The 19,025-nt window shown below is 55.6% G+C and overlaps 1 protein-coding gene across 10 annotated transcripts in view; it reads left to right on the top strand.

Annotated features, from left to right (window-relative positions):
- The window catches only part of CBX7 (chromobox 7), a 21,907-nt gene extending 2,978 nt beyond the window's left edge, over positions 1–18,929 (top strand). The window contains exons 2-6 of one of the 10 annotated variants that reach the window (XM_032267186.1): positions 913–956; positions 8,330–8,395; positions 11,330–11,396; positions 15,228–15,300; positions 15,658–18,929. In XM_032267186.1, the coding sequence (XP_032123077.1) occupies positions 913–956; positions 8,330–8,395; positions 11,330–11,396; positions 15,228–15,300; positions 15,658–15,815 (408 nt within the window). In that variant the 3' untranslated portion in view covers positions 15,816–18,929. Of the gene's footprint in view, positions 1–912; positions 957–5,119; positions 5,815–8,329; positions 8,420–11,282; positions 11,397–14,948; positions 15,301–15,657 lie in introns of those variants that run through there. The other 9 variants (XM_032267180.1, XM_032267179.1, XM_032267183.1 and 6 more) reach the window with 9 other exon arrangements.
- Positions 18,930–19,025: the final 96 nt, after the last annotated feature.

The raw sequence follows: 19,025 nt of genomic DNA, 5'->3' as shown, positions 1-19,025 counted from the left end.
GGCATCAAGGCCTCTATCATGCAGGCTGGAGTACAGTGGCATGAACATGGCTTACCGCAGCCTCAACTTCCCTGGGTCAAACGATCCTCTTGCCTCGGACGATCCTCTTGTGTAGGTGGGACCACAGACAAGTGCCACCATGCCTGACTAATTTCCTTTTTTCAGAGGTGGGGGTCACCATGTTGCCCAGGCTGGTCTCAAACTCCTTCCTGGGCTCAAGCGATCTTCTAGCCTCAGCCTCCCAAAGTGTTGGGGTGACAGGCATGAGCCACCATAACTGTAAAGTTTCAAATGGCTGTACTTTCTAACAACTGAAGGGCTGACCATCCCTTCTGAAGGTGGAGAGTTTGCCAGTCTTCTACGGGGTCTTGCCAGGGTCTTTTGAGTTAAAGGTCCTCAAGTCACTGGCCCATTGCCTCTGAGCCAGAGGCAGCCTCTCAAAGACTGAGAGGAGACTCAGCAGATGGGGTAGGAGCATGGGGAACATCCCAGAGAGGAACGTTCTCGGATTGGAGACTCTTCCAATCTAAAAAAGAAAGTAAGCGTTCCGACCTGTGCACTGGGGCTCCAGACACTGTGGGTCTTTGGCCACGCACAAACACCTCCCTGCAGTCCCAGTTCCTCACAGGTGACATGAGCTCTGGGCTTGGCCTTGGGAGTCTCAGAGGTGTTTGGGGCCAGATGCATTCCTGTGCTGTCGTAGGGAGGGCAGTGTGGGGTGATCATGCAGCAGCCATGGTGATATGGGTTGGCGAGGATCTGGTGGATGGTCCCTGGATTGTGTTTGCGTGTTGGGGGACATCTGTCTGCAGAGGGGATTTGGAGCTGGGATCCTTTGGGCCTTAACTGTCCTTCCGAGTGGCTGTAGGGACAACTCTTAGACTCACTGTGTCTGCTTTTCTCTCTTCTCAGGGTAAAGTCGAGTATCTGGTGAAGTGGAAAGGATGGCCCCCAAAGTAAGCTCCTTCGTGTGTATCTGTCTGTCTGTCTGTCTACCCATGCATTCCTCCACCTGCCTTTTGCCCCCCCCCCCACCTAGCTATTAGCTTCAGCTGCTCTTGTAACTGAACAGCTGACCTTGATTTAATCATCATCTTCTCTGGGCCTCAGTTTCCCCTTGGACCACAGGAGGGTCAAGGGTCAAGGTGAGTCTCCAATGTCTCCCCTCGCACTGCCTTGCACAGTGTTGAGCACCTCTGCTGGCTGGAGCGTGTCCTCTCCCTCTTGCCCTCCCTCTGGCTTTTCTTGGCAACTGGGAGGTGAAGGCCCAGCATCTAGGCTACTGGAGAGGGCTGCGGGACAGGAGGAGGGGCCCCCAGCCACTTTAAGTACAGTGCTGCCTGAGTCCTCAGTGCTTTGTGGCCAAGGGCAGAGCCTGAATCCCCCTCGCCCCTGGACGGCACTTTCCAGTCTACGGAGCAGGCTCCCATACAGCTTTGTAAGGCAGATGTGATCAAGCTCTCTCAAGGTGAGGAAACAGGCTCAGAGAGGGTAAGCAGCTTGCCTTAGGTCACACAGCAAGTGGAGGCAGAGCTGGGACTTGAACTAGGCCTTCTCCTTTTCAGGTGCCTCCTCTGTGCCTTCCCAGTCTCAGAGCTGGGGAGCAGGGAGCTGCATCTAAGACCTCCCAGCTGCTCCACCTCCCCTGCTGAGGCCCTACCAGGAACCCACCAATGCCTTCTAGCAGGGCATTGTTGGGAGGGGAGGGAATGAGCTAGTCATGGAGCCTCCCCATTGGTCTGTGGGTGCCCCACCCCCGGCCCCACCTCCTGGAAGCTGACTCCTGGGAACCCCCTCTGCCCAGGGCCTCTGCTGCCAGGGACAGGGACTCTGCAGCGCTGGTGGGGGCTGACCTGGTGTGGAGTCCTGTGGCCATTCTGCGGTGATGGTGGGGAGAGACAGAAGAGAGGAAGACAGCCCGCAGTGCCTCAGCTCCCTCTCTGTAATACGGGTTAAGAAACCCAGGCCCTGTACTCATCTCACAGCCTTGGTGGCCCTGTGGGATGAAAGGCCTGGACACATGTTCTGGGTGACCTGTGGGTATCCTGATGACGAGGTTTGGCAGGCAGAGAATACACTCCACCCCTCAAGCCAACCCCCACTCCTGTTCTCCCTTCCCAAATATTCTGAGGGCCGAAGGAAGACCCCCTGCCCCCAGGGCTGCTTAAAGGTGGGCTTCCTGCCTGGGTGAAGGAGGCAGCAAAGGGAGCAATGATGCCCAGAGTGTGCAGCAGGAACACCACCTCCCTGGGCACGCACAGCCCTGCCTCTCACTCTGCACTGGGAAGGTGAGGCATCACAGCCATGGTCACCAGTTGTCAGCCTTCAGGATGCTGTTGGCTATTTTTCCTCCTCTGGAGACTCCACTCTTTGGAAGATTTTCTTCTGTAAGCAGAGTCCATTATGAATGAAAACTTCCTTCCCCCACTTTCATTGATCCTGGATGAGAATCCATCTGCCCACTGCAGCTCATCAGGAGGGAAGGAACCAGGCTCTCAGAGCAAAGGCCCTCGATGCTTCTGTTGCGCGGTACCCCTGGCCCAGGGTCCCATTTGTTTCTTAACATGCTGAGGCCACCAGATGGGCCCTCTTGACTGCCTTGTCACCCCCCTCCACTTTGATCCTGGGTTTTAGGTCTGGCTGCCCACCCGACAGCCATGAGCCCTAGGGCAGGGGCCCACCATGGCTGGGTCTCCGCTTGCTCATCTTCAGATTGGGATAGCGAAGCCTCCTTTGCAGGCTTCTGTGAGGGTGAGGTGGTGGATGTAAGTTAGCAAATGCGTGCTCAGCTCAGTACAAGCGCTTTAGTAAACATTTGGTTTTAAGACTAAGTTAGATAGATAACATAGTTCTTTTTGTTTTTCCCAGTCAGGAAAGGGACCTAGGGGATTCCATTCTTCTTAGGAGCTCAAAATATCCTTAGAAATCATTTAGGCCAGTCCTCTCATTTTTCAGATGGGGAAACTGAGGCCCAGAGATGGGTGGTCCTTACAAGAATATAACTGCCAACCCCATGCCCTATGGTGCCCACTTCATGCCTTGCACAGCGTCACCACAGTCTGGGTGTGAGGCAAATACAGCTGCTAACCATCCCCACCTCACTTGGGAGGTGGAAACAGAAGGTCATGCTGGGGAGAAGCAGGGGAGCCAACTCTGTCTTCCCCTCCTCAGGGGGCCTTGCTTGGAGTAAAAGCTGAGAAGGAGGGTGGGGAGGTGGGGAGTAGGCAGGCTGTATCCTCCAGGCCTGGGAGCCTTGACTGGGCAGTGCCAGCCTGGGTGGGGGGAGTCATTCTCCTGCTCAGCAGCTGCCCTCTGGGTGGGGAGACATATTCCTCTCAGTAACAGGAACCATGATTTAAGTGGACACTGTAGGACAGGCATGGTGGCTCCAGCCTGTAATCCCAGCACTTTGGGAGGCTGAAGCAGGTGGATCATGTGAGGTCAGGAGTTCAAGACCAGCCTGGCCAACATGGCGAAAACCCCATCTCTACCAAAAGTATAAAAAATTAGCCAGGCATGGTGGCACATGCCAGTAATTGCAGCTACTCTGGTGGCTGAGGCAGGAGAGTCACTTGAACCTGGCAGGCGGAGGTTGCAGTGAGCCAAGATTACACCACTGCACTACAGCCTGGAGGACACAGCAAGACTCCATACCTCCCCAACCCCCCAAAAAAAGTGGATGCTCTGTGCAAGGCCCAGGCTAAGCCACTACATGCCTTGCCTGTTTTGTCTCCCCAGCGTGGCAGAGGGGCTCTCTTGCTTCTGGAAAGCACAGCAAATGGCACAGGGAGGGGCTGGGGCACGAGGCAGGGAATGTTACATGGTCAGGTACAGGTGCCGGCTGTGCCTGAGGCCTCAGGATATGATTTCAGCCTGTCTAGGATCCTGCTGCTCCCCCTTCCAGAATGTCTTCCTTTCTTCCCCACTTGTGAACGGTTCTCCATCTTTTTGGAGGAACTGGCTCTGTGGAGTTTTAGGAATGATATCAGTGGTCACAGCCATGGCCAGGCTGTCAGAGAATAAGCCCCTATTGTAAATCAGGGGTTGGTTCATTGAACCACTCATAGCAACCCATTTTACAGATGGAGAGACAGAGCCTACAACAGAGAAGAGGCCTTGCCCAGGGTCATGGAGCTGGGATGATGTGAACTAAGGGCTGCCTGGCCCCAGGGCTTGGGGGCCTACCCCTCTGATGCACAGCAAGCTCCACTAGAGGTGACCAGGACTCTTGTCTACTGGCCTTTTGGCCACTTCAGTGGGAAGTGCTGAGGCTTTCCGCCTCTGAACTCTAGTTGTGATTTACAGCTGAGTGACCCAGGGCAAAGCCCTCAGCCTCTCTGTGCCTCAATTTCCCCACCTATGAAAGAGGCCCTAACCTCATGGGGCCCTGCTGAAGACTGCCTGACACAAGATAAGATTTATTAATACCCTGCCAGGGCAGAATGGGAGCTAGGGCTGTCTCTACCGAGACTGAGGAGCCTGGAGTTAGGGGCCGAGACTTTTCCGCCGCCTGGGTTTTTCATTGATTTCACTCAGGCTTATTTGCCTTCACTGTGTACCACGCTGATGGAAATGTTTTACATGGCTTAATACATCTAATCTTCACCACATCCCTAAAGGGCTAGGATTACTGGTGGGCCTACTTTAGAATGAGGCCCCAGAGCAGTGGAGTCACTTGAACGACGCTGCACCCTGCAGTGTGAACCGGAGCCCATGGTGTTTCTCATAAGGGGCAGCTTTCAGCTGGAGTGGGGACTGGAGCTTGGGGGTTGGCCTGGCTCTGTAGGGTTTCGGGGTGCTTCCACCTGCCCCCAAGGCCGCCTGCGTCACAGCTCAGCAGCGCCCCCTAAGCCCCGCTCCCCCGCGCCCCCCGGGAAAGGCCGGCTGGGGTCGGGGGTCCTGCACCCGCTGCGCCCCTTCCCACTCACGCCCTCACTCTAGCGTGGCAAGCCCTGCGCGGCTGGGCTCGGGCGAGACCGCCGGGGCTTGTTTACCGGGCGTGGGGCGGGGTGGGGCGGTCACGTGGCCGTGTTTATCTCGGAGCCGGCGCGCTCCGTCCCCGTCCCCGCCCCCATGGTTTGCCGGTAATCCTGGCATGCGCCCCGCCCCGTGCGTGCGCGCGGCCGCGGGCTGCGGGGGCGGGCCCTGGGCGCTGCGCCCGCTCCCGCTGTGCGCTCGGTTCTCACCGGCGCCGCTAGCCCAATGCAGTCCCCGTGATCCCCCCGTGTCCACACCGCCGTCTGCTCACCCCAGGCAACGTGCGTGTCCCCAGAGCCCTGGCTCCTTTCCACCCTCTCTCTCCTGGTGTGGGAAGGGTGTCCTGGGACGTACGAGGGCCCGCTCTCCTCCAGATCACCCAAAGGTCTCCGGTGATCGTAGGGTCTAATCCCTTCGATCCGCCGTGCCCACGCTGGTGGCACGCTCCTGGGCTGCTGGCACCTGGCTCTTCGGAAGCGTGTTCCCCGCGGCGCCTCCGGGCTCCTGCACTGCGGAGGGCGCGGCGCGGTGTCCCCTTTACCGGCTGGGTCCAAGCGGTTAACACGCTGGTGCTGCCGCTGCTCTCGCCCCCAACTTGGGGCTGCACCCAGCTGCCAAGTGCGATGGACCATGTTACCTCAGACCCCGCTGCCTGAGCTGGCTACCACCCCTTCCTCCAGCCGAGCCTTCCGGGGCACCCAGAGGCGGCACAACCGGGGGTCCCAGACGCGGTGGCCTGGGAGGAGCCTGAAGGCAGAGAGTGGCCACTGACTGGCTCAATGACCCTGGCTGGCTGGCCAACCTCCTTGTCTCAGTTTCTCCATCTGTAAAATGGGGGTAAGAACTAAGCACCTACCTCACTAGCACCTTTTGAGGATGGGCGCGGTCCCCGCCGCACCTGCTGTTACTGTGTGGTCGTTATTCTTGAGATGAGAAAACGAGTTCAGAAAAGGGTAGGGACCTGCCAGGATCCACACCGCGGGGACCTCAGCAAGCCATGGGCAGGGCGGTGCGTATGCTGTAGAGAGGCTGAAACCCACTATCAGGAGGAGCACAGAATTCCCCTTCCTACCAGTTGGAGCTGAGGCGATTCAGCCTTTTCCGGGGCGAGGAAAGGTTAGAGTGGCTGCCAGCCTCTGGTGGCTTCTGTTGTAGTTTCGCTTTCAGCATTTCTGTAGGAGCTCCCCAGCCCTTCCCAGAGCCCCGGGAGGGCCTGAGCGGGCCACTTTGCAGGGCTCTGCCGGCCAGGGTATCTCGTGGTCCAACCGTGATTATGGCCAGGGCTTGGCGTGGCTGTAAGGAGAGCGGAGGAGGGGCAGGCTCGTCCCGCTGGCAGTGGGACAGCATGGGAGGGATGTCAGGGAAGGCTACAAAGACCTGGCTCTTAAGGGTCCACTAGGAGTTGACTAGACTGATGCGGGCACCCACAGGGAGGGAGGGCCGGCTGGCAGGGGGCACATGGCAAGGGGCGATCCCGGCTCAGGGCTTCACTGTGAGCCCACAGAGTCCTGACACTTAAGTGGGTATGCCAGAGTGTTAGAGGAAGCAAGGAGGCGAGCATCTTGTCCTTATGCAGCTTTTCGGTACTGAGCTAGCGTTAGGTAGTTCCCAGGATGACGTGAGGTAGAGGCCTCAGCTCTAGGTCCTGGGAGGCATCAGGGCAGGGGCTCTCCCAGGCTCCTTCTGCCTTTTAACCCCTTGCTGACACCCATTGCCTTCCATCTTACCTAGCAGAGCCTCTGGGCAGGACTACAGAGCATCGCTTTGCTTTTGTCTGCGTATATTTTATACACAGTCATGAGTAGCTTAATGACAGGGATATACGTTTTGAGAAATGCATTGTTAGGTGATTTCATTGTGTGAATGTCATAGAGTGACCTTACCCACGCCTAAATGGCACAACCTGCTCCACACCTAGGCTGTGTGGTAGAGCCTGCGGTGCCTAGGCTACAAGCCTGCACAGCATATGACTGTACTGAATACATCCAAACATAGAAAAGGTACAGGAAGAACGCAGCGTAAAAGACAAAACTTGGGACACCTTCTAGAGCACTTCCCAGGAACGGAGTTTGCAAGGCTGGAAGTTGCTCTGTCACCCAGATACATGCCACTCACTGTCATTGAGTGAAATATGAAGACCTAGGCTGTTGTAAACATTATACATTTATGCTACACTAACTGATACAGAAATTTTTTTATTTTCTTTTTTTTTTTTTGAGAGACAGAGTCTCACTCTGTCACCAGGTGCCAGGCTGAAGTACAGTGTCTCAATCTCTGCTCACTGCAACCTCCGCCTCCCGGGTTCAAGCAATTCTCCTGCCTCAGCCTCCCGAATAGTTGAGACTACAGGCATACGCTACCACGCCCAGCTAATTTTTGTATTTTTGGTAGAAACGGGGTTTCACCATCTCTTGGATGGTCTCGATCTCTTGACCTCGTGATCCACCTACCTCGGCCTCCCAAAGTGCTGGGATTACAGGCGTGAGCCACCGAGCCCAGCCCAGAAATGTTTTTCTTTAATAATAAATTAATCTAGGCTGGGCACAGTGGCTCACGCCTGTAATCCCAGCACTTTGGGAAGCCCAGGTGGGTGGATCACCTGAGGTCGAGAGTTCAGGCCTAGCCTGGCCAACATAGTGAAACCCGTCTCTACTAAAAATGCAAAAATCAGCCAGGCGTGGTGGAGTGTGCCTGTAATCCCAGCTACTCAGGGGGGCCAAGGCAGGGGAATCTCTTGAACCCGGGAGGCGGAGGTTGCAGTGAGCCGAGATTGTGCCACTGCACTCCAGCCTAGGTGACAAGAGCAAGACCTCGTCTCAAAAAAATAAAATAAAAAATAAATTAACCTGAGCTTATGGTAACTGTTTTACTTTATAAACTTAACTTTTTATCTCTTTCTATAGTAACACTTACCTTAAAACACAAACATGTACAGTCATACAAAATATTTGCTTTATATTCTATAAGCTTTCATCTATTAAAAAAGTTAGTTTCTTTTTTAAAGCTTTTTTAAAATTAAAAAAAATTAATTTTTATTTTTTTGAGATGAAGTTTCATTCTGCTGCCCAGGTCGAGTGCAGTGGCGTGATCTCAGCTCACTGCAACCTCCGCCCCTTGGGTTTAAGCAGTTCTCCCGTCTCAGCCTCCTGAGTAGCTGGGATTACAGGCGCCACCACCACGCCCAGCTAATGTTTGTATTTTTAGTAGAGACAGGGTTTTGCCATGTTGGCCAGGCTGGTCTCAATCTCCCAACCTCAGGTGATCTGCCTGCCTTGGCCTCCCAAAGTGCTTGGATTACAGGCGTGAGCCACCGTGCCTAGCCCCGACTCTGACCATTCATTCCTCTTCCCAGGTACAGCACGTGGGAGCCAGAAGAGCACATCTTGGACCCCCGCCTTGTCATGGCCTACGAGGAGAAGTACGGTGTCCTCGGCGCTGCCGGGTGGGACTTAGGGCCGGCTTGAAGGCTTCCTAGGAGCCTGCTGCTGGCTTGGCAGGAGTTCTTGGGGCAGGGTGGGGGTGTCCGATGGGGTAGGCCAGCCTGGTCTGCAGCTGGGTGAAAGTGGTGAGCACCAAGTCCCAGGGCAATTGAGGACCCTGGGTCCCTGTCCTATCATGGGGTGCTTTTGGTCACTTCCTTTACCCACCCAGGCCTCAGTCCCTCTGCTTTAAAATGGGCCACCCTGAAGAACACTGATTTTGCCAGGGTGAAACCTTAGAGGGGCCCGTAAGAGGTTTCCATTCCAGTGAAGAATGTGAAAACGCTTCACAGATCTCCCCAGTGTGCACTGCTGGTGGTGCTGGAGTGACAGGTCAGAGACAGCGTCTCTAGAGGACCTCTTAGGGCCAGAAGGAGCGTCTGATCAAGCTCAAGGAAGGCTGGGCAGGAGCGTGGCCTTTGGGGCTGGTATTTCTGAGTTCTGGCCTATCTCCCTGCTGCCTCCTGTCCAAGTGGCCTGGGCACAGTCAGTCTCCCACCTCTGCCAGAGCCCCCCAGGGATTCCGAGCATGCCCTGACTGTTCCATGTGCCCTGTTTGGCCGCCCTCCCTGCCAGCAGGCAACCCAGGTTCCCTGCCTCTCCCAGCCCGCCTGTCTTGTGCGGCGTGGGACCATGTCATTTGTGTTTGGCCACTATGGCAACCTCCTGAGGCAGGGATGAGGGTCTTCTTTGACAGAGAAGGAAACTGAGGCTCGAGGAGTCCAGGAGCCTCACAGCAAGGACCTGGCCAGGGCTCCCGCCTCCACGTAGGGGCTTTTCACTGCCCCTTGTTGCTGGGTTCTCATGGCTCCTCCCCCAGGAGGTTTCCTGCCGTGGATTCAAAGGCAAATTTCATTGTTCTTTCCTTTAAAAATCGGTGTCTGGCCAGGCGCGGTGGCTCACACCTGTAATCCCAGCACACTGGGAGGCCAAGGCGGGTGGATCACCTGAGGTCAGGAGATTGAAACCATCCTGGCCAACACGGTGAAACCCTGTCTCTACTAAAAATACAAAAATTAGCTGGGCATGGTGGTGGATGCCTGTAATCCCAGCTACCTGGGAGGCTGAGGCAGGAGAATTGCTTGAACCCAGGAGGTGGAGGTTGCAGTGAGCAGAGATCCTGCCATTGCACCCCAGCCTGGGTGACAGAGAGATTCCATTGCAAAAAAAAAAAAAAAAAATCAGGATGTCCCTGTCCCAGTGTTTCTTTCTGCCTCCCAGGTGTTCGGTAGGGTCTTGGTCCAACAGGGTGCAACACTTGGGAATCCGTGGAGCGTGGGCAGGTATCAAAGGCCCAGATTCCAATCTTCCTCCAGGGTCCTTTCCCTCGGCCCCCAGGTATCCTGCAGGGGATGGATGCTTTGTGGATGTTCAGACATTTGCAGTACATGCCGCAGGTTCACTGGTGTGTGCTGAGCTCAGAGTCAGAGCCTGGCCCAAGGTCACACGACCAGGAAGAGAGAAGGGGTGAGATCCTGGCCTCCACATTCTTTCTGCTGTCCACGTGGCCTCTGTCCTGGGGGCTGCAGAGAGTGTGGGTGGAGAGAACCGAAGCGGGAGGCGGGATGACATGACTTTGACTCTCCCGGCTACTTTTGGCAGTTTGGAGTCTCTGGTTGTGTTGTCTTGCGTGTCATGTGTAGCTTTGTGGCATCGTCAAGTCATGCTTGGTTTTTTTTTTTTTGAGACGGAGTCTCACTCTGTTGCCTAGGCTGGAGTGCAGTGATGCGATCTTGGCTCATGTAACCTCTGCCTCCCAAGCTCAAGCAATTCTCAGCCAGGCGCGGTGGCTCATGTCTGTAATTCCAGCACTTTGGGAGGCCGAGGCAGGCAGATCACCTGAGGTCAGGAGTTCGAGACCAGCCTGGCCAACATAGTGAAACTCCGTCTCTACTAAAAATACAAAAATTAGCTGGGTGTGGTGGTGGGTGCCTGTAATCCCAGCTACTCTGGAGGCTGAGGCAGGAGAATCACTTGAACCTAGGAGGTGGAGGTTGCAGCAGTGAGCAGAGATCGTACCACTGCACTCCAGCCTGGGTGACATATTGAGACTCCATTTAAAAAAAAAAAAACTAAGCAATTCTGCCTCAGCCTCCTGAGTATTTGGGACCACAGGTGTGTACCACCTTGCCTGGCTAATTTTTATATTTTTGCTAGATGGGGTTTCACCGTGTTGCCCAGGCTGGTCTCAAACCCCTGAGCTCAAGTTATCTGCTCACTTCAGCCTCCCAAAGTGCTGGGATTACCGGCATGAGCCACCTCACCCGACCTCAGCTGTGCTTTGTGTGTTTGGTACATGTAAAGGCATCTGCTGGGCATCAGAACAGGCTGATTTTCCTCCTGTCCCCCAACAAGATGGTGCAGACAGGGTAGGAGCCTCTCTGCTCTCCCAGGTTCACAGAGATCCCAAATTTGGGGTCTGTTAGGGCAGCCTGTGCAGAACGTCACTCGCACAGGGACTTGCCATTCCCATCAGCTCCCCTGGGACATTCAAAGCAAATTGGATTGACAGGCTTCTGTATCACTCCTCTAGGAGGAAAAACTGAGCCATGTTTTTTAGGGGGTCCCCAGAGCGGAGCCCTCACATGGCCCTGGAGCCCTAGAAGGACCCACTTGTTTTTCGAGATGCTGCGAGTCCCTGCCTCAGCAGTTGCCCTCCCCATTTGTCAGATGGGAAGACCAAGGCCCTGAGAGCTGAACATGTGACCCCCATTGTTAGGCTTCCAGCCAGGCAATGGGGAGGATGGGTGGGCAGGCCAGTGGGGAGTGTTCGCTCCCTGGCAGACAGCAGAGGACAGGCGAAGCGGACACCTTCCCTTCCCTTAGATGTCACCAGTGTTTCCTTTTCTTCTGCTGCCTGCATCACACCCCAGGGAGGAGAGAGACCGAGCGTCGGGGTATAGGAAGAGAGGTCCGAAACCCAAGCGGCTTCTGCTGCAGGTAACCGGCCTGCTTTTGTGCCTCCTTTCTCCCCCTGTCCAGCCCCCAGTCCCCTTCGGCCCCTTGGCGCATTTACACTGGCTGGTTGAGCTGATCTGTGTCTGCTCCCCTGCACCACCCAGGGCACTGTGGGGTGGGCCACTTGGGTAAGTTTTGATGGGAAGTGTTGGGGAAAGCCTGTGGGGGGGGCTGGTGTCCTGGCAAGACAGACTGAGTGGGAGGTGCCATGGTGAGAGGGAGGGTGGGCCTAGGGCCAGTGGAATCCTAGGATTTTGAAAGCTTAAAATGTTGCTGTAAGGAAGGCTTGAAAGCTTTGAACCTTTTGATGCTCTGAATCTTTAAACACAAAATTATAGTATTTGAGAACCTCAGAAACATAAACGTTAGAATTGAGGAAACATGAGAGACTAGAATTTCAGAATCCAAGAAACAGAATCTTAGATTTGTAGAACTATAGCCTTGAAATGTCAGACTCTTAGAAGTGTGTCATTTTTGAATGGGAAGAAACTTATAGAGCCTCCTCTTCCAACCTTCAGTCAGGTGGGGGCCCGAGTCTCCGCAGCATCTGGCGTGCCTATGTCGTAGGTCTTTGGGGCCTTTGCTAACCTCAGTGCTTTGCAGTGACAGGCCAGTGGAGTGTGGAGCAGCGCAGTCACAGGTTGAATCTCCCTGATCCAAAATCCGAAATTCGGCCAGGTGTGGTGGCTCACGCCTGTAATCCCAACACTTTGGGAAGCCGAGGCAGGCAGATCAGCTGAGGTCAGGAGTTCAAAACCAGCCTGGCCAATGCGGTGAAACCCCGTCTCTGTTGAAAATAGAAAAATTACCCAGGTGTGGTGATGGGCACCTGTAATCCCAGCTTCTCGGGAGGCTGAGACAGGAGAGTTGCTTGAACTCAAGAGGCGGAGGTTGTAGTGAGCCAAGATCATGCCATTGCACTCCAGCCTGAGTGGTAAGACTGAAACTCTGTCCCCCCCAAAAAAAACAAAGTCTGAAATGCTCCACAATCCAAAATACTTTGAGCACCAACATGGTATCCAAAGAAAGTGCTCATTGGAGCATTCTGAATTTCAGATTTTTGGATTGGGGATGCTCAGCTAGTAAATATAATGCAAATATTCCAAACTCCTAAAAAAAATTTGAAGTCCAAAACACTTCTGGTCCCAAGCATTTCAGGTAAGGAATACTCTGCCTGCGTGTGGTTGTAGGCAAGTCTTTTCACCTGTAAAATGGGGGTAAAGAGAATACCCGCTCTCCTTAATGTAGTAAGGCTCCCCAGGCACTGGAAGCCAGAAAGTCAGGATTCATGGTCCACTTGCATGTGGTCCACATCACGTGTCCTGGCCACTCCTGCTTATAGCCCACGGAGGTTTTCACAAGCGTGGGTGGGCCTCCCTTCATGCAGTAGGTGTGTTCCACTGTGTTTGGTGTGAATTGAGCCTAAGAAGGAAAGTAACATCTCCCGGAGGTCTGTATGCCAGGCTCTGTGCTGGTGTGCTTCACCAGTGAACACACTCCACATACTAAGCCCACAGGGCAGGTGTGTTTGTTATCTCTCCCCTTTAACCTGGCAACTTGAAGCAATAACCATTTATGATTTCCCATGGTCTCTGGGGGTCAGGAATTAGGGAGTGCACTGGCTGGTTCTTTAGTGGTTCGAGTTTGGGCAGTAGTCAAGGTGTTGGCTGGGCTGTAGTCAAGGTGTTGGCTGGGCTGTAGTCATCTGTAGGCTTGACCAGGGCTTCAGGATCTGCTTCCAAGGGGGCTGCTCACAGGCTGGCAAGTCAGGGCTGGTCGTTGGCAGGAGCTGTTCCTCATGGCGTGGACCTCTCCAGAGGGCTGCTTGAGTGTGCAGGGAAGAAGCCACAGTGTCTTTTATGTCCTAACCTGGGAAGTCACACACCACAGCACTTGGTGTGGGAAGGGACTGCCCATAGGTGGGAATTCCAGGAGGCGGGGATGGGTGGGGCTCTCCTTGGAGGTTGGCTCCTACAGTCTCTTCACTGTTTCACTGAGAAAGAAACTAAGGCTCAGGGAGGCCGGTAGCTTACCCAGGACGTGACTGTTACCACCTGCGTCCCTTTAATAGCTGCAGTTCTCTTGTGATGAGGTTGCCAAGGAAGAAGAAGCTGCCTTGCAGAATGGCAGAATTTCCTGGGCTTCTTTTTTTTTTTTTTTTTTTTTGAGACAGAGTCTTGCTCTGTCGCCCAGGCTGGAGTGTACTGGTGCCATCTCGGCTCACTGCAACCTCTGCCTCCCAGGTTTAAGTGATTCTCCTGCCTCAGCCTCCCAGGTAGCTGGGATTACAGGTGCCCAGCACCATGCCTGGCTAATTTTTATATTTTTTAGCAGAAATGGGGTTTCACCATGTTGGCCAGGCTGGTCTCAAACTCCTGACCTCAGGTGATCCGTCCATCTCCGCCTCCCAAAGTGCTGGGATTACAGGCATGAGCCACCGTGCCCGGCCTATACTGGGCTTTTGATGGCCTGCGAGCCCGGTGGGAGGAGTGGGTTTTGAGTCAGCTGCCTGCAGGACGGATCTCTCAGCCACTGCAGTGTTTTCCCAGTCCCCTCCCAGTTCAGCCTCCTCCCGTCACTGCAGCAGCCCGCACCTCGGGACATGTGGTGCCGTTAGCAGGCACGACTGTGAGCGGGGCCTGCGTTGTCATCTCTTCCTTCAGCTTAGAGGTGTTTGGCCTCACGGTTCCCATCTAATGGCTGCATTCTCTTCCTGGGATCTCCTGGCCTTTGGTGACAGGTGGCAGGAGAAGGTACTATCCCGGTGATCCAGAGTCTCCCAACATCTTGGCACCATGGATCTTTTGTGGAGTCATGTAAATTTTCCCAAAGTAAATAAGATAAATTCCCAAATTACAAACTTCGGGGGTGGACGGACTTGCCCTCCAGCTCCAGAGGTGTGGCAGGCAGTCAGCAGAGGGAGCCGCATGAGGCAGCTCACAGGGCCCAGGAGCACCCTGGAGGGCTCAGGTGCACCTGCAGCCAGGTGGAGCCCTGTCGCTTTGGCTGGGCGGCACGGGCATGCGATGCTGTGTGTGCCACTTGCTTGACTTTGCCCCAAGCAACTCCAAGGGCACACCCTTTGCCCTCTGCCCTTCACCATCTCCTGGGTGAGCCGGCAGCATCAGTTTTGGAGGTGCTCTGGCAAGCAAAGAGGCCTTTCCTAAAATGAAGGCTAACTCTGTGATGCATTCAGATTTGTTTCTCTTGGTCAGTTTTCAGTTTGTTCTTCTTGTATGCTTCTCTGCTGGGTATGGAAGGAGTAAACCTGTGGCCCCAGCCCCCATCCCTGGGGAGATGAGAGTGCACTATGGGGCCCAGAGGCTGGGCTGAGCTGGCAGAGCCTGGGGCTGCTTGGGGGCCCACTCTCTGGGCTGGAGTTGGGTGGGGTGGGATGGTGGCCGTCCACGGCACAGGGAGGAGTTGGGTGAGCAGATGTGGGAAGGGCACTCCGGGTGGGAAGAACAGCATGAGCAAAGATGTGGTGGGTGGGAGGGCGGGGCTGACCCGCGCTGCCCTGGCTTGCCCCCGCAGCGGCTGTACAGCATGGACCTGCGGAGCTCCCACAAGGCCAAGGGCAAGGAGAAGCTCTGCTTCTCCCTGACCTGCCCGCTCGGCAGCGGGAGCCCTGAGGGGGTGGTCAAGGCGGGGGCACCTGAGCTGGTGGACAAGGGCCCCTTGGTGCCCACCCTGCCCTTCCCACTCCGCAAGCCCCGAAAGGCCCACAAGTACCTGCGGCTCTCACGCAAGAAGTTCCCGCCCCGCGGGCCCAACCTGGAGAGCCACAGCCATCGACGGGAGCTCTTCCTGCAGGAGCAACCGGCCCCAGACGTCCTGCAGGCGGCTGGCGAGTGGGAGCCTGCTGCGCAGCCCCCTGAAGAGGAGGGTAAGGCGGCCCAGGCCCAGAGACCCTCAGAACTGGAAAGGGCCCTATGGGTCATCAGATCCAACTGACTCAATGTCCAAAGAGGGCCCTTAGAGCTTTTCGGGGACAGTCGGGTCTGGGCTCAGTGCCCCGACACTAGCCCAGGGCTCCTCCTGTCTTCCTGTTCCGGATGAGCTCTTGTCTAGGCTGGGAAGATGCCCCCAGGGCCCTCCTCCCAGTGTCCAGTCCTGTGCGAGGCCCTGAGCTGGCTGAAGACGCAGAGAGGAAGACCTGGAGTTGGGGTGGGGTTGGGTGGTCTGCATGGCTTCTCACTTTTCAACGCTGCTCCCATCTGTCTGTCTGTGTCTCACGCTGCAGCAGATGCCGACCTGGCCGAGGGGCCCCCTCCCTGGACACCTGTGCTCCCCCCAAGTGAGGTGACTGTGACGGACATCACCGCCAACTCTATCACCGTCACCTTCCGCGAGGCTCAGGCGGCTGAGGGCTTCTTCCGAGACCGAAGTGGGAAGTTCTGAATCACCATTTTTACTCTTCTTTAAACTGTTTTCTTTTGGGTTTGGGGTGGGACTTCCAGAGATAGGGATGGGTTGGGGGCGGGGTAATTATTTTATTAAAAAAAATACCGAGCAGCAAGAGGGGAGAAGATGCCACCACTCTCCCACCACCCGGCCCTTTTTCTGAGGGACGTTTACCACGCAGCCTCAGGCTGGGGATGGAGAGAGTTGTTCTGGGAGTTGGGGGACCACCCCCAGGGCAGGATGGGGACAGGATGTCCCCTGCCGGTGACACCCCCATCATCATTCTCCTCTAGTGACGCAGCCGCTGGTTCTAGGAGTTAAAGGAGTGTTGGAAGGCCCAAACCCTCTCCCTTGAGCGGCCCACCCCAGCCTGGCTGGCTGTTTTTCCCCTTTATGTTTTGATTGGGTCTTTACCTTGAACTTTCCACTCCAGCTTTGCAGTGGGCTGTGGAGGCTGGTTTCAACGAAAAGTGAGTGCGGCAGGAGAAAGGGGCAGGAGGAAGGGTTGAGGTCGCTTGGGGCAAGTCCCTTCCCCTTCAGAGAGGCTTCTACCCTTCCCAGGGAGGAGGCGCTGCCGAGACCCTTCTGCTGAGAGCTCTGCCCTCCCCTCATCACCTGGCCCATGCAGAAATGCTCACGCACGCCTGGCTACCCAGGTGTGCACACGTTACCCTTCATGTGTACATTCCCATGTGCCCCACGAACGCATGTGGGTCTGCAGACGTGTCCACAGGGGCCTTGTAAAATCTGGTTTAGAAACCCCGGCCAGGGGAACTTGGGCAGTTCATAGCACAGAAGATTACGCCACCACACCCACACTTCCTCCACCTTGCATGCACCTTGCTACTTGATTGCGGCTTTCAGCGGAGGGCAGGGGCCTGGCATGGGTGTGATGGCACCCCAGGCTCCAGGCATGCAGAAGCGGTTTCTAAGCTGCACCGGGCCAGGCTGCGGGTGTGCAGGCATCTGCTAAGTTGTGCAGTGTATCAGCACAGGCTTTCAGACTTCTGGACCCTGTCCTTCCTCCCCTGAGGGGTTCTTGTTCTTTCTGACTCAGGTGACTTTTCAGCCTTCGGATTCCCCTTTTTTTCTGCCCTCCTCTCCAACTCAGCCAGCCCAGGTGTGGGCAGTCAGAGAGGGAGGGAGTGTCCCACCGTGTTCTCAGGGCAGCCCTCGACTCCTACGCCCCTTCCTCCTCCCATTCTGTATCCCCTGCCCATCCAACCTAAATGCCACAGCTGGAGCAGAGCTGTGTTTCTGTGGAGGGACCTCTGCCACGCCTCTCTGAGGTCAGGCTGCCTGTGTGTGATGGGCAGGCTTTGTACCAGCCCATACCCTCGTAAGGGGCACTGTTTTCTGGCTTGTACATGGTGTCTTGGCAGCCAGTGGCTTCTCTGCCAGTGAGGAGTGACTTTCCCTCTTCCAGTCCTGTAGGGGAGAAAAAGCCAGATTGGGGGACCTGAGGGGAGCATGGAAAAGGCCGATTCTCCTGTCTTTCCTTGGCTGTCAGTCAGGGTAACACACACCAAGAGTGGAGTGTGGCCGGTGAGTTTGAAACCTGCCCGCCCTCCCCGAAGCTCTGTGCTGTGTCCTCAGGAAGTCACAGAGTCTCTACGGAGGCAAGGAGAGGGTGATTCTCTCCCAGACCCTGTCTTCCCAGTTCCCAAACCAAAGACCGCCTACAGCCCTTTCTGCCTGGGGCGCTCTGCTGACAGGCTGCCCAGATCCTGAGTCTCTGTCCTTCCTCCTCGATGTTTAGTTGTCCACGGTCAATTCAGTGCTTCCATTGGGGGACAGTCCCCACCAGGGTGACCTGATTCACCTCCAGCCCAGGGAATGGAATCTAGAGGAATATGTGGGGTGGGTCTGGAAAAGGGGCAGCAGGAATCACTACCCGTCTCCAGCTGTGGGGCCCTGTGGAGGGGAAGGGAAAGTTTGGGGTCCCAGGGGAGCTCTTCCAGGAGAGGGGTGCCCAGCGGAGGGGAAGGTGATAGAGGGTTGGTGGGTGGGGGAACCTCTAGTTGAATGTCCTGGCCCATGGCTTTGGAATATGGCTGGCAGCTTCCAGCAGAAGTCAGGCTCCCCATCCCCCAGGTGACATGGGGCCTTTTTCCTGCTTCCTGGTCACTTTCAAACAACTATTTTTGCAATCTATGGGTCTGTGATTTCACGGGGCTTTTTGTGTGAGGGCTGCAGTTGTTTTGTCTGTAGCAGCAGGACGTATCTTTCCCCTTACTCAGCCCTTTATGGCCCATGGGGAACCCCGTGGCTCAGGGAGAGCCGGACTCCAGTGGTGTGACCTGGGATGGGTGGGCCTGAGGTGCCCAGCTCAGGGCAGCCACGTGGCTCATGGGCTGTAGTGAGCGGGCTCCCTGGGGGAAAAGACTGTGGGCCGTTAGGACCATTCCCCAGGACAGGTGACCTCTATGAGGTCACCTGTGGTGTAGCCATGCAGGCCTCCTTCCAGCCCAGAGTGGCCCAGTAGAGCAAGGCAGACAGTGACCTCCACCCCCACAGCCCCCTTAAAAGGCCAGTAATCTTGGGGGTGGGAGGAGGGCTTAGAAAGCATTTGCCCACCTGCCTTTCTTTCCCCGAGCCCCTACCCGCTTTGAATGTAGAGGCCTGTGGGTACTTTCCCTTTTGTGGTGGGGGGTGCGGAGGACATACCCCCACCCCTGGCACGGCCGCCTGGAATGCAGGACCATCACTGCTGTTAGGGTGGTGACCTCGCTGCCAGTCTCCTCCTCTCCCTGTGTTCCAGGGGCAGGCGCTGTGCTTCTGTGAGGTGGTTTAGCTTTTGCTTTATAAGTGGCCAGACGCGGCCACCGGGTCTCAGCACAAGAGCGCTTCCTTTGCACAGAATGAGCTTTGAGCTTTGTTCAGACTAAATGAATGTATCTGGGAGGGGTCGGGGGCACGAGTTGATTCCAAGCACATGCCTTTGCCGAGTGTGTGTGTGCTGGGAGAGTCAGAGTGGATGTAGAGCGCGGTTTTATTTTTGTACTGACATTGGTAAGAGACTGTATAGCATCTATTTATTTAGATGATTTATCTGGTAAATGAGGCAAAAAATTATTAAAAATACATTAAAGGTGATAAAAAGTAAAGAAAGTTCCTGGGCATTTGATCATTCCTTCTGGTTTCGTCCCCACTGTGCCGAGGAGAGCCCTCCAGACCCTGGTGACACCACTGTGCCGAGGAGAGCAC

Source organism: Sapajus apella, unplaced genomic scaffold (assembly GCF_009761245.1).
Source record: "Sapajus apella isolate SASKATOON/1434 unplaced genomic scaffold, GSC_monkey_1.0 scaffold166, whole genome shotgun sequence".
Classification (NCBI taxonomy): domain Eukaryota; kingdom Metazoa; phylum Chordata; class Mammalia; order Primates; family Cebidae; genus Sapajus; species Sapajus apella.
This window is presented reverse-complemented; position numbering and strand designations above follow the sequence as displayed.